This window comes from Musca autumnalis, unplaced genomic scaffold (assembly GCF_047663935.1).
Source record: "Musca autumnalis isolate F117 unplaced genomic scaffold, ASM4766393v1 scaffold_5, whole genome shotgun sequence".
NCBI classification, from domain to species: Eukaryota; Metazoa; Arthropoda; class Insecta; order Diptera; family Muscidae; genus Musca; species Musca autumnalis.
The window spans coordinates 79512277-79526043 of record NW_027412088.1 but is presented as its reverse complement, the minus strand read 5'-3'; the positions used below and the strand labels follow the sequence as shown (position 1 = coordinate 79526043).

Genomic DNA, 13767 nt, shown 5'->3' with positions numbered 1-13767 from the left:
GCACATTGAGGAATTAACGACCACGGTCAAAACGAGTTGTAATTTTTTGAGAATTTTGAGTGGATGCAGGTTTGGTATAAAGCCAATCCGAGCACTTCATTTTTATAAGGCTTATGCTAGATCCAAAATGGAGTATGGTGCAGCGACGTTGTCCAATTTAACTAAGGAATCCGAAAATAGGCTGAGAGTATGCACGCAGGATAATCTGAGAAAAGCTTTGGGGTTAATAAGGTCAACACCGGTGGAAATTATTTACAATATGGCAGCGGAGCTGCCTCCGAATTACAGATTCCAACTTGCGACGGCCAAGGAACTGGCTAAGGCGGTTGCCTATGACTTACCATGTGTAGAAATCTTGAAAACAAAACCACCGATAGATACCAGTTACGCTAGAGTATGGAATAAGTTCGAGGAGGTGCTCATTAATATTGCTCCAACCAAAATATACAGCAGTGCGGTCGGTTCAATCTCATTCTTCGAAAACTTCTTTAATAATATGGTTACAAAAAAGTCTGAAGCAAGTAAAGATGTGGTGGTTCAGCTAGCTGCAGAGAAAATGAATAAATTACAGGATGCAGGATATGATATTTTCTTCACAGACGGATCGGTAATCAACAACTTAACAGGAGCTGCGTTTGTACATGTAAACACCAACACTACTAAATCTTTCTTCGTTGAAAAAAAATTGTCATCGATGACGGCAGAAATTATAGCTTTTTTGCAAGTAATAGTATATTCAGAAGAACATAACATCAGGAAACTTGCCATCCTTACGGATAGTTTAAGTGGAATGCAGGCCTTAAGCAGCAAAAATCATAAGAATTATATCATCGATAATTTGGTAAGCAAGGTAAACAATCTTAATAGCATAATCGAAATTCATTATATTCCAGGCCATTCAGGAGTTAACTTTAATGAAGTTGCTGACAGGGCAGCGAGAAATGCTTTTCATGAAGGAACTAGATTAGAATTATGGTGGACAGTAGGCGATGCCATAAATAAAATGGCTAAAACCCTTTGGGATGAGTGGAAGCAAGAGTACGCAGAGAAAGCGAGTAATGGTAATTCTCATATTTTTAAAATTTTCCCAGAATTATTAAGGTCACCTTGGTTCAAGAGCTCAAAATTAAATCCAGTTGTAGATAAACAATTAAATAGAATATTGAGTGGTCACTGTTTTTGCAAGAGCACGTTGGCCAAAATGAATGTTGTCATAAGTAATGAATGTGAGGTTTGTAGAGTCGAAGACACACCGGCACATATTATATTTAATTGTGCGAAATATGACAGTCAGAGGAGATACTTTCAAAAGCTTTACGATTTCTTCACCGTAGAAGACTTCGTAAAATCACAATGCTTAGAGGGCCTAATCACAATAGCGAAATTCCTGAAGAAAGCTGACATCGATTTATAACTGGATACATTGATACTAATTTTGATGAATAATTGTAGACAAAGTCTACGTAATTTGTGGTGGCTCTGAACTTCTACTAACACCTAAAGAAGTGGGCCAAGGAGAAATTCTCTTAACTTAACTGAGGAAAAAAAAAAATGATATTTGCTTAACCAAGAGTTAAAAAAATCATATTCAGCCCAATCATGAATATCAACTCTCCGTGAGTTTTCTCACTTTCAACTTTAAGTTGAAATGGCAGAAAGACAAAACTAACGGGAGTTTACATTCATAATCACCCTGATTGTCGGGGGATGGCACACACATCGCTAACTTTCTTTTTCGTTGTAAAATTATAGCTTTGTTCCTTTACTTTTTTAATGGTAAGGTTGGTAAAAGAGAAAAGTGTCAAACTTGCTCCCTCATGAACATTTTTACCAGAAAAGTAAAGGAACGGAAAAATGGTAGATCTGGCAGCAATGTCAAAAAGAAACATAAAAAATCAATTTTCGTCTTTTATTTCACAGTTTTTAATTTGTCGAAGGTCACACTAGAGTGGTTTTATTGAAACTTTTAGGTATTTATAGATCGAGTTCCCCACTACAGCAACTTTATAATATCACTCTACTGTGAAACTCGACCTAGGAACCCTTGTTTTCATGAAATTGTTTCAATGAAACACTCTAGTGGAACCTTCGACTTTAGTTTTGTCAGCGTTCGACTTTTTCTTCTGTTTTTCGTCCATTTTCTTTTTCATTGTGAAATAATCGTCAAACAAAAGTCGAAAAATCAGTTCTGCCATTTTTTACCTGTAGAAATTTTGCTGGTAGCCTGTGGTAGAAGAGAAAGCCATTTTAGATCTCTCTCTCCACTCTCATTCTCTTAAAAAATGCTTCCAGTTTTGCCACTTTTCGGGGTTAAGGAACGCTTTGCAGGTTAAAAATGGTAACAAATGGTAAAAATGGTAACCCCGGGTAAGTAAAGGAACACAGCTTATTTGTTCATGAACCTTACTCAAAGAGAAATATATTTTAATTATTCACCAAAATCTCAATTGTTCCCTTTAACAACGTATAAAAATCACTTTAATTTGTATTAAATTTTGTATAGTATTTTTTATTTATAAATCTTGTTAAAAACGCATTATTGAAATAATTTGATGATATCTTCAGACACACACGCACAAATTATTTTTATTGAACTGTGTTGCATTCAAAAGTCTTGTATTCTTCATTAGGGCATCAAAATCGAAACAATATTTTTTTTTTTTTTTCAAAAGTTATTCTCTAAAATGTGTTCTTTTTTTTCTTGTAACAAAGGAAACTCTTAGTGACAAATAATTAGTTTAGATACTAAACTCTTAATAACTACACACTTTAATAATAATGTATGTGGATAAAACTACGCATAAACATCTTCACGATCTGCACCAGAACCATCACCACCATCTTCCAGATTGGCGAATAGTAAAAAGTGTGATGGTCTATGTATTTCATGATAGAATTCTTTAGGATTTGCCAGTTGTAGTTCATATTTCATATTCGGATCGTGGCGTACACCCATGAAGTTATAATTCCAACTACCCTGTGAGGGGACCATAAAGAATCCGAGGAATTTGTTGGAGAGTAACATTTGTACACGTTCATAGTGAGAGGGTAGGTAACCTTTGGGATTGTTACCCTTGTCTGTGTTCTTGGAACCCCATTCAAAACCGGAAGGAGTTAATTTGTAGGCGGTAAGGGAACAAGAACCTGGTGTAAATGAACAAGTTATGATTATTGTTTTTTCACCATCCCAGGTGGAATTCTCTTGCATTATCTTTGCATGTGTTGTAATGTCTTGTGGTGAAAGTTGAGGTAATTCATTTGGTTGAGTGTGAATCCAGCCTAGAGGCTCCATATCTTTGAGATATTGATGTGTTGGCAGGCTATTGGGTAAATTAATGGTTTGATGTGTACCCCATTGTGGGGGCATAACAATGCAACGGATTTCCTTTACTTGGGGATTGTCGGGTGGGCTAACACCATAGAGGTATCCAGCAATTTGAGCTCTTAAATCAGATATTGTGACAAATTTCTTGAGAATATTCTTGGGCAGAATGTAGGTATAACCGGTTTCTTTAATGTCATCCGATGACACGTAAATGTGATTTGTTCTCAAATGTAAATTAGTGGCTGAAATTGCACGAACACGCCATTCTGTTTTCGAGCTGAATGTTTGGGTCTCGTAATTTGAAGTGGTGGAGGTAATGATTTCATCACCATGTTTGTTTGTGGTTCTCGTGGTGGTGGCTGTCAATTGATTTTGTTCCTTGGTTTGTTTTTCAATTTCAGCAATCTGTTGTCTTTGGGCCGAAGGAGCACTAATTTCCATACCCAATATAATATCACGAATTTCCGATTGTGTTAGAGAGGCCACATTGACATTGTTCTTTTTACCATAATCGGCCAAGATTAAATCTTTAAGTTGAACTTCTACTTTAATCCATTCCTCATCGGTTAATGTGGGCCAAATGTGATGCGCTTCTGTTATGGTCGTCTTATCAGGTTTCAAAATAATCTTTGTTCTTTCAGTGTTTACATGGAGTGCTCTCAAAATCAAGATCAGACGACTGAAAGCGGTATAGGATGATATGGTTTTCAACCAATCATCATAGAGATTGAACAATACCATTTGTGGTTCGGTGGCCTTGAGAATCAAGTCTCCGAATTTCTCTACCTTCAGACAGGCTTGGAAGGGTAATTGCAACTCGGAACCTTTGATTACGATATTGGGGAAATCTAACAAATGCACTTCCAGGGGATCCAACATACCCTTACGGGTGACAATAATTTGTTTTGGTTGTTCTTCCACGGGTAAGGATCGAATTAGAGCAGCAACTTCTTCGGCTGTCTTCCATTTAGCCAATTGACCCAAACGTTTCTGACCAGCCCATACTGAGGTGTGAATAATCTTCAAGAATAGTTGACCAGTACGGGGATTGAAGATGAAAATTGCACCATTGATGGGTTTTGTCGTTAAATTACCCTCGAATGTCTTGTGTATGGTAACACGATATACATTGGTGTCATCAACGAACCAAATGATTTGATTGCTAAACAATTCACCATAATTTTGTGAACTCAAGTAGGGTTCTGTGGGTTCTGAGGAATATAGTTGCAAGGCCTTACGAATACGTTCTCTCAGCACATACAAAGCAGGATTAGCCTTCATAATCTTCGCCATGGCTTGTTGAATCAATGTCTTACTGCCTGGGAACCAATTGCCATAAGCCGAATGCAAATTATACGCCAAATCTATGGCAATTAGAACTCCAGTAGGTGAGGGATAAATTGACATATTATCTGTGGTATAATCTAAGAATTTCGCCCTAGCATAACGTTCCACATCATGAGAGTCATAATCACCCCAACGCAGCTGTATATCTAACCAATATTTCTGTGTCGTTGTATTGTCCATGGTGTCCTTAGTGTCGGCCAGCAACGATGGTCTGGAAACATTCCATTTATAGGCGGGGAAAAGTAAAATATCTGCACATGATGAATTCATTTTGTAGGATTTACGTGGATGAATAGTCTCTTTTTGTACCGTTTCAATTTCCAAAGCATCCAACTCCTGATCAAAGACCTGACACAAATCCATAACAATGGACTCGTGTATTTTTTGCCATAAATGGGCTCTGAAGATTTGAATTAGGGAAATTTTCAATGTGGGAATTTTACCGTGCATGAAAATACCCGTCAAATCCAATTGTACCTGGAAACCAACATAGACATTGGCTCTGTTGATGGTGGGCGACCACCACAAGGTGAAACGACGATTGGGAATTTGATTCAAACCTGATCTTTGGGCATTTGTTAGTTTTTTGTATTTCATTGATTCCTCGAAACCGGAGGCCTTCTCCCAGAAAAGTCCTTCCCATGTGGGGAAATAGGTACCCTTGAATAGTGTGTGCTCTAAAATACCCTCAACACCACCCAATGCTTGGATCATATCGGTACGGTAGTTATTTAAATTCCATAATTTACCATCATGCCGTTGGTGGGTCCACCAGAATGGATTTTGTTTGAGTACTTGATATTGTTTAAATTCGGTACGTATACGCCAACCTTTATCGTAAGCCAATGTGTGACGATCCTTTTGGAACAGCGTATTGATTCTGGGTATACCACGATCCCAACTATCTTCTAAATCTTCCAAAGTTAATCTACGATTTTGGGTGCTGGCTTCTTGTCTCTTCAGGGCATATTCTGCCCAAACACGTTGTGAATCAATGAATTCACTTTCCCATGGCTGAATATAACGATAAAGATTGGGAATCAATTGATCCTCATCATGAGACATACCTGAAAACGGAAAAATAATAAATTAAATTATTTTCTTAATATTGGGGTTTTATATAAAGAACCTACCCGATCTGAAATGTGTAATGCCCACATCAGTTTGTTTGGACCATCTCAAATCTGACTGAGGAATTAAAACGTGACCCATACTCAACATGCCCAAACCACCCAACTCTTTGGGTGTATAGAACACCACGGGAGGGAAACGGGAGGGCATTTTTGAATTTAGACCAATTTTTATACGTGTTTGAATTTTGTTTTCACATTTCACAAGCAAATCTAATAACTCTTGGGTATTTACCACAGCCTCACGGAAGTAGGTCATGAGACCAATTAAGGCCGTATTCCATTTGTTGACAATCTGTAATGATAGTTATTTGAAATAGCTGTCAAGTGAAAGTTTTCAGTAGCACCCACCTTTGTGAATGTTGTTGAACCAGATGCCATCAAAATTTGCCTAACACGGTTATGGAAACGACCCAACGACTCATCATCTACACGCAGGAAACACTGAGCTGTTCTTTCCTTCGTCACCTCATTTTGTAAATTCCAAACACCATCCCTGTGTGTGAATTCCTCATTTTGGGTGCGACACTAAATACAAAATAGGGGGAATTAAAAAAATCTGATCTTTTAAAATAGAGTATTTTTATAGGAACCTTTGGTAAAATTCTACATTCAAAGCCACACATATTAAACAACAGGTTAGGATTATCCTTGGAATATACAGAGACAAATGTGTTCTCCCAATTAATGGTGGTCACAGAACGTGGCAGGCGATTTTTAATATCCCAAAATACCGCACGACCCCTGAAACAAAGTGAAAATACAAACCAATGAAGAACTTTTTTATTTATAATGGATTAGTAGCTCGAACTTACAAATTTACATCATGTTTCATCAGACGCATTCTGGCATCTCTTGGCCAACATTTCTTGTTATTATAACCAACAATATTCTCGTTATTCGGATCAGGATGTTCGGTTAAATAACGTTGTATCAAATCTCTCGCCTCCTCGGCGGTAAATCTAAAGAACAAGTGGATGCGATCTACATAACGACAATATAAACGAATGGGATGGGCTGTTTCTGTTGTTGTATCTTGGAACGTTAAGAAATCATTGGGCATTTGTGGTGGTCCTGCCATTTCACTGGCACGATGTAAGCCCAATACTAATAAGTCCAATACCAAACCATAATATTGTGTAATAAATGAAGAGAATTGTAGACCACGTATAATGCCATAACTGTTGGTATGATTCATATCCTTGTAATTGATGACAACATTGTTTTTAGCTGTCATATAATCGGCAATATTATGATCCACAATTAAACGCAACAAACGATTGAGTAGTGTCAAATCAATTTTTTCATAAAGCTTTTCAAAACGTGATTCCAGCAAGACATTGCATTCACCCTCACCAACATCCCAGACATCTTGCAAATTGTTGATACCTGGCAAGGAAAAAGTAAACAGAAAGGAACTAATTAATTTTTATTAATAATAGCCACTTCCCCATTGTAATATTTTTCAAATATCCTCTATAAAGTCTTCCGTGTTAGTTTTGACTTCCTGGGCGGGATAAGTAAACTTAGAGCACTAAATGGTAGCTTTAGGAAAACAAATACGGAAACATTGGTAGCGACATACAATGGAGAAATTTGGAAACATCGCAAAACAATGCGCTCCGAGTTGCAATGGTTGTGTCCAGATGACCAGTGTGACATATAAGTTTGACTGGTTAGTTTTTCACACAGTGGATTAGTTGTTGTTGTAGCAGCATAGATTTGATGCTGGGATGGCAGCCGCAGACCGAAACGCTTTCGGTTGCAGGTCAATCTTACAAAGAACCCGATGCCGTGGGATTGTGACCGAATTAGAGGAGAGTACCACAGTTTGCCATACCGATATCTAAAACCGTCTGTAGTGTTCTTCTTCATTTCCATTCTCGTTTATATTTTTCATTCACATATTTTATCTCTTTTATCATGTTGTTCTAAACACCAAATCAGCGTGAGGTTTGCAACAAGGGGATTTCAAATACAAATCACCTTGCTTCAAATCACACGAAGAGTAGGCGTAATTCTAGCACGCGAATAACTTCAATAACACACACATACAAACTATTTATGTTTCTATTAACTTAAAAAATACATGATCCTTACCTTGACACCACTTGTAGGCCAACAATGGCGGTGGTTCAGTATCACTTGGTTTTATCCATGGTGGGAATAAACGCCTCTTATCTGCTTCATACCACAGATATTGATCCAAATAGGCATCGGTAATCTTCTCCAATGGTTCTACATCATAGACAGGTATAAGATGACTATAGAGATCCATAAATTCTATACCAACTTCCTTGAAAGCACGTTGTGTAAGCAAATGTCTTTTGATACGTGATAGAGCCTCATGAGGATTATCATAGGCCTGTTCAATGAGACCCAATTCTTCACGTTGACTTTGATTTAAACGTGATTTTACACTGTACGCCTCTTTCAAACGTTCCAAGGCCAAAATTAACAGTTTGGTATCGTGTTTATAGGACAAGGGAGGGAAAGGAATGGGACCAAAACGCCGAGACTCTAACCAATGCACAGTCGTGGTATAAATTGCCACAGCTTCTTCAGGTGAAATGTAGGGACCATCTTTCAAATAGTTATGTTGACGTTCTTGCTCGGCCTTTAAATACAAACGTGTTAAACGACCCAAATTCTTTTTGCACACTGTCTTATCAACCGTGGCACCACGTCGTATACGTTCACGATTGTAATGTGCCGTATTGGTCCACCAATCTGCTTTCATTTTAACATAACGTAATATCATATTTTCTATGGGAATGGGTAAACCAGGCACCTTCCAGGGGATATTAGCTTTCCAACAACGCCAAGCTTCAGATAAATGTTGTAATATGGTTCTGGCTTTGTTCTGTTTAATACCCTCAGGCATCATGTCAACGATATCGTGCATAACTGAAGCTCTTAATTCCAAATCGAAATGTGATTCAACGCGTTGTTTGGTCACTGTTTTGGCTACACCTTTAGAATGACGACCCTCAAATTGACGTGAAAGTAAATTACCCAACCAACGTTCCAGCAGAGGGGTTATGCCACGCATAAAGAAAAGCCAAACTCGCCAACCTGGGGCCCAAAAACCACAACCGGGACCCTTGCCAACAGGACCCTGAAATGATAAGAAAAAGAATAGATACCATAAGTTCTAAAATTACATGCAAGTTGGCGGGTAACAAAACTAAATTACCGTGTTAAAACGATAGTAAATCAAGTGTTTTAAATCCTTGCACATTCGAATTTGCCTCATAAGTTTGTATTTGTAACGATACATGCCGGTCAATTGGCCAACATGAGCAAAAATATATTGCAAACCATCGGCCAGTTGGAAGGCGTCGACGTTATTCAAGCGGTATTGGACATGAGAGTCAATGATGAGCTTTGTAAGACGCAGGATTTCACGACACAAATGGAAGGCTATTAAAAATACATATTCATTTAAATTCCATTTTACTAAAAATCTATTTTTATTTTACTTACCATTACCAAATCTACTCTTCTTACGTTCCTTGGTGGTCAATGTTTTGACGGGCTTCAAATTGAAATTATAATCCAAATGCAAATAATTTAAATTTTTACGATGAATCAATAGATTCAACATATTATAGCCCTGACGACAAACTTGTAGACCTGCCTCAACCCAATCCAAGGTGGTGGTTTGAAAGAATTTGGTTGATTTAAAGGAGCGGAAGAGATAACTAAATCAAAACAACGGTTAGAATAAAAGAAAATTAAAAGGATATTTAAAGTTTAGCTTACCGTTTTCTTTGTGGTTTGGGACGACGATGTTTCAATGCATTCAATACATAATATTTCAATAACTTTTGATAACTAACACGTACTTTAACCGGGTGACCTGGTGGACAATGTTCCTTGTACCAACTCTTTACCAGTGGTATATCAATTGCTCTACGACAACGTCCCGAACGTAAATTAAATGGTCTTGGAGCCCATAACAATGCAATACCATTGGCTGTATTATCAGTGTACAATGGTGTGTCCTGCAAGAAAGGTTGCACTTCTTCGGGCAATGAGAAATCTTCATCATCATCTGGCAATGGTTCGGGAATTTTTACTACATTAGCATGACGATGAGATATGGGATTAATTAAAGGATCAAAATAGAAGGCTGGCAAATCAGGATCTTCAGTTTTAATATACACCACATTAGGTGTGTGATACCTAAAATGAAGACAAGAAATATTTTAAAACTTAGTTTTGAATATTGAAATTATTATGTTCAAGGAGGCAGTAAGATCTGATCACCTTTAAATAGAGGGCAATGTATATAATGAAGGCCTTGCACCGAAAATTATAACTTTTTACCTATAAACAGACTTCAAAAAAGAGAAGCGAATAAAATTCATTTTTAAATTTTAATAAATCTTTGCAAAAAGTTTTAACTGGGAGAAGTTGAATTATGGAACGCCTAAAATGAAGTATGAAGAAACGAGAAAGGCGTCGCATTACTGTGTATTACAGCTGATATTAGATTTGAGTTTAGTCTCCAGTTTTACATGTTGGATACGGAGAAAAATAAATTCTTCAACATCAGTCTTATCTACCACTATATATTTTACTACCGTCTCGATAGACCATATGGCCCATGTCCCGACCATGACGATAATATAGTTCTAAGCAATTTAAATGCGAAAATTGGAAAAGATAATATCTCACGTCAGTCAAGGTAAGAGAGTCTTTATAGACGACCTGATGGAAGTCTTTATAGACGAGCTGATGGAAGTCTTTATAGACGAGCTGAAGGGAGACTTTAAAGGCGAGCTGAAAGAAGTCTTTATAGGCGAGCTGAAGGGAGTCTTTACAGACAAACTGAAGGAAGTTTTATAGACGATTTAGAGGGAGTCTAAAAAGACGAGTTGAAGGGAGTGTTTATAGACGAGCTGATGGAAGTCTTTATAGACGAGCTGACGGAAGTCTTTATAGACAAGCTGATGGAAGTCTATATAGACGAGCTGATGGAAGTCTTTATAGACGAGCTGATGGAAGTCTTTATAGACGAGCTGACGGAAGTATTTATAGACAAGCTGATGGAAGTCTTTATAGACGAGCTGAAGGGAGTCTTTACATACAAACTGAAGGAAGATTTATAGACGAGTTGAAGGGAGTCTTTATAAACGAGTTGAAGTGATAAGGCATCTTTATAGATGCTTATAACCGTCTTTATATAAGTTGCTTCTGACAACTTTTTTTAGTCCCAATGTAAGTACATAGTTTATGTCTAAAAGGTTTCCAGATAACTTATATTGAGTAGTATGTCCGACTTGTCCAGCAGCGTAAATTTTATATTTCTTCAAATAAACACTTGCGTCAACAAGTCACCTTGAATAAATTTATGTTTTTTTTTTTAATTTTAATAAATTTTGGTAGTAATTATTTTCTTATAAGGCGGTTTTATATATCACTTTATTTTTAAGTTCAAAATCTGTACTTATAATTTCGACTTTGGTTAAAAGTGACATTGAAGAAGACATAAACGATTAATTAAAAAATTACTTACCACGAGAGATGGACAAAATGTGGCATATTATTATACAAGTAGGGAAATGCAATTCTATATTCTGTACGTATGGGTTGGCGTATAATAACTTTGTTTATATCATTGAATTCATTCCAATCTTCATCACTAAAAGAAAGCAAAAAACCCCATGGAAAATTACTTATATTGCAAACAATATTGAATTTATTTCAACTTACCCCACATTATGATCTTTAATTAAAGGTTCAAACTTTGGTCCACCAGGTATAGCCATATTCAATGCCTTTGCTGTGAAAAAACTTTTCGGATCGAAGAGATAAAAGAAATTTGAATCTACCAAATCGGTAAGTAATTGATTAGCCAACCGATATAGCGTAGCCAATTGTGGTAGCGTTAAATTCCATTTACGATATGTTGAACCATTGACATATGGTGTTCCAACCAATGGACGATGATCATAAAACCATTTATAAACTGCACCATCTTCATCTGAATCCAATTCAATTTGTATAGCTTCCAATGGTTCAACATCTAATACGTTGTCAGCATAATCCAGTGGAGGCTCCTCATCATCGAATGGCGGAAAACGCATACGTTTAAAATGGCGACGATCACGCTTTTCACGACGCATCATAATCCACATAGTACCCCATTGGGCGATATACACAGGTTCTATAACCCAGGGTATTTCGTTGACAAATGTAATGGCACCCGTTATATGATACAGTACCTGGACATCACGAATTTGTTCCCAAGGCATTGGCATATTTTCCAGAAGTTTTAGAACAGCATGTGGCATATATTTTAAAGCGCCCAAATAGACACGTTTGTCATGGCGATACTTTCGTGAAGTCATGTCTCCATGATCTCTGATAATTTTGCGAATATGTTCTGGAGGCATGTCCTCTTTTTGGGCATCCACAAAACCAAACTTGCGTTTCTCGGCAAAGCGTTTCGACTGCAGCTGCTGCCATTTTATTGCCTTCTCCTGTAGCTTTTCTTCTGTTATCTCGGGTTTTGGTGTGGGAATTTGACCCAACTGTGGCTGCCCAGCCTGCGGTGGCATTCCAACCTGTGAAGGAGGTGGTAGCGGTGCTCCGGGTGGCGGTATTTGTTGTATTTGATTGGCCATTTGCTGGGCATGCAAGTGGGCCTGTTGGGCTTGGGCCGCAGCATAGGCATGTAGTTGTGCCGCCCAAGCATTGGGCGGAATCATATATGGTGGTATAGACATATTTAACAAATTATTTGCCTACACCCTCCACATATGAAAGAAATCTAGCAAAAAAATAGAAAAAAAAATACTTGATGAAATTTTGGCTTAAGTCTCGTTTAGTCTCCCGAGATATGGGTCTTGACATTTCGGGAAAGACCTAATTTAACACCATTACTTTATTTATGGGCAACTCTCGGATCGGGCTGTTTTCACTTTAGGTAGTCCTTGGGACCCTGATCACAACTATATATATCTTTCCAGGGGGAAGTCCATACTTCCAGAGATTTAAGTAGGCGGCCTTCGGCCGGGATTTAAGACTTTCTCCCATGGACAGGAGCAAAAGTGGGCTACGCGAACAAAAGTTTTTCCAAAATTATAAGTTTTCTTTAAGTAGCCGGCCTTCGGTTGGGATTTAAGACTTTCTCCTATGGACAAAGTCGTAAACGCAATCAAAAGTACTCACCACTAGCTTTAAAGTGATACCCATATTGCCCAAGTAAAAATAGTAAAATGTCAAGACCCATATATCGGGTAGTATGTACCCCCGGAAAAGTTATATATCGTTGTGATCAGGGTCCCAAGGACTACCTATGGTGAAAATTTCAGCCCGATCGGAGAGGTGCCCCTAACCGAGACTTGTTCCATTATTTTTTTTTTTTCACTTGCAAATTAGTGTCTACATATTTTTTGCGGCACATCGAATCGAGACACCACCACCGACGACCATAGTCACACACGCTCACACAAACAAGCCGATACATTTCTCAATACTTTTTTTCAATCACATTTATTGCAGTAAAATCTTAATATTTCAAATAAATTTTATGCGTACCTTGTAAAGTTTAGTTTGTATTTTTAAATGAAAGTAAATTTATTACGAATTTACATTAATTTTTTAATAAAATAAAAAAATTCTCTGGACCACGCACAACACACAGAGAAAACGTTTTCAGTAGATTTTAGGGATACGTAAGTCGATTTTAGATTTACGATACAAATACGAGTCGGGGAGAAATAAGCCTTAGTCACACTAGAGCTGTTTCATTGAACAATGTCATGAAACCATACATCACACTGAATGAAATAATTTCATGAAATTAGTCGTTCTTGAATTAAAGGTCTGCGTACATAAGCTGCATTGCCTGCTTACCTTTCTTGATTCTGATAAAATAATAAAAAAAAGAAAAGGCTTATCCAGTCCGAAATTTTCTCTGCCTTCTTTATTCTTTTATTTTTGTTATGTCAG

General features: G+C 37.4%; 2 protein-coding genes across 2 annotated transcripts; one reads left to right on the top strand and one right to left on the bottom strand.

Moving 5' to 3' along the window:
• The first annotated feature begins 374 nt into the window (after positions 1–374).
• LOC141406209 (uncharacterized) lies at positions 375–1064 on the top strand. The gene is made up of 2 exons (XM_073991406.1): positions 375–841; positions 894–1064. The coding sequence occupies exons 1-2, from the start codon at positions 497–499 to the stop codon at positions 966–968; spliced, it is 420 nt and encodes a 139-aa protein (XP_073847507.1). The 5' UTR covers positions 375–496; the 3' UTR covers positions 969–1064.
• A 1418-nt stretch (positions 1065–2482) lies between these two features.
• On the bottom strand, positions 2483–13522 carry Prp8 (pre-mRNA processing factor 8). Its single transcript, XM_073956315.1, has 12 exons — positions 13354–13522; positions 11524–12583; positions 11327–11452; positions 9568–9990; positions 9289–9506; positions 8999–9225; positions 7903–8920; positions 6618–7191; positions 6396–6546; positions 6154–6330; positions 5806–6097; positions 2483–5739 (listed from the first exon to the last, which is right to left on the bottom strand). The coding sequence occupies exons 2-12, from the start codon at positions 12537–12539 to the stop codon at positions 2795–2797; spliced, it is 7167 nt and encodes a 2388-aa protein (XP_073812416.1). The 5' UTR covers positions 12540–12583; positions 13354–13522; the 3' UTR covers positions 2483–2794.
• Between the last annotated feature and the right edge of the window lie 245 nt (positions 13523–13767).

What these genes read in the sequence shown, in the direction of transcription:
- LOC141406209 (XM_073991406.1), top strand. Translation starts at nt 497, where the DNA reads ATGGTTACAAAAAAGTCTGAAGCAAGTAAAGATGTGGTGGTTCAGCTA. An exon ending in ATTATATCATCGATAATTTG is followed by an intron (nt 842 to 893) that starts GTAAGCAAGGTA and finishes ATTATATTCCAG; the next exon opens with GCCATTCAGGAGTTAACTTT.
- Prp8 (XM_073956315.1), bottom strand. Translation starts at nt 12,539, where the DNA reads ATGTCTATACCACCATATATGATTCCGCCCAATGCTTGGGCGGCACAA. An exon ending in ATTAAAGATCATAATGTGGG is followed by an intron (nt 11,453 to 11,523) that starts GTAAGTTGAAAT and finishes GCTTTCTTTTAG; the next exon opens with TGATGAAGATTGGAATGAAT. An exon ending in CCCAAACCACAAAGAAAACG is followed by an intron (nt 9,507 to 9,567) that starts GTAAGCTAAACT and finishes GTTTTGATTTAG; the next exon opens with TTATCTCTTCCGCTCCTTTA.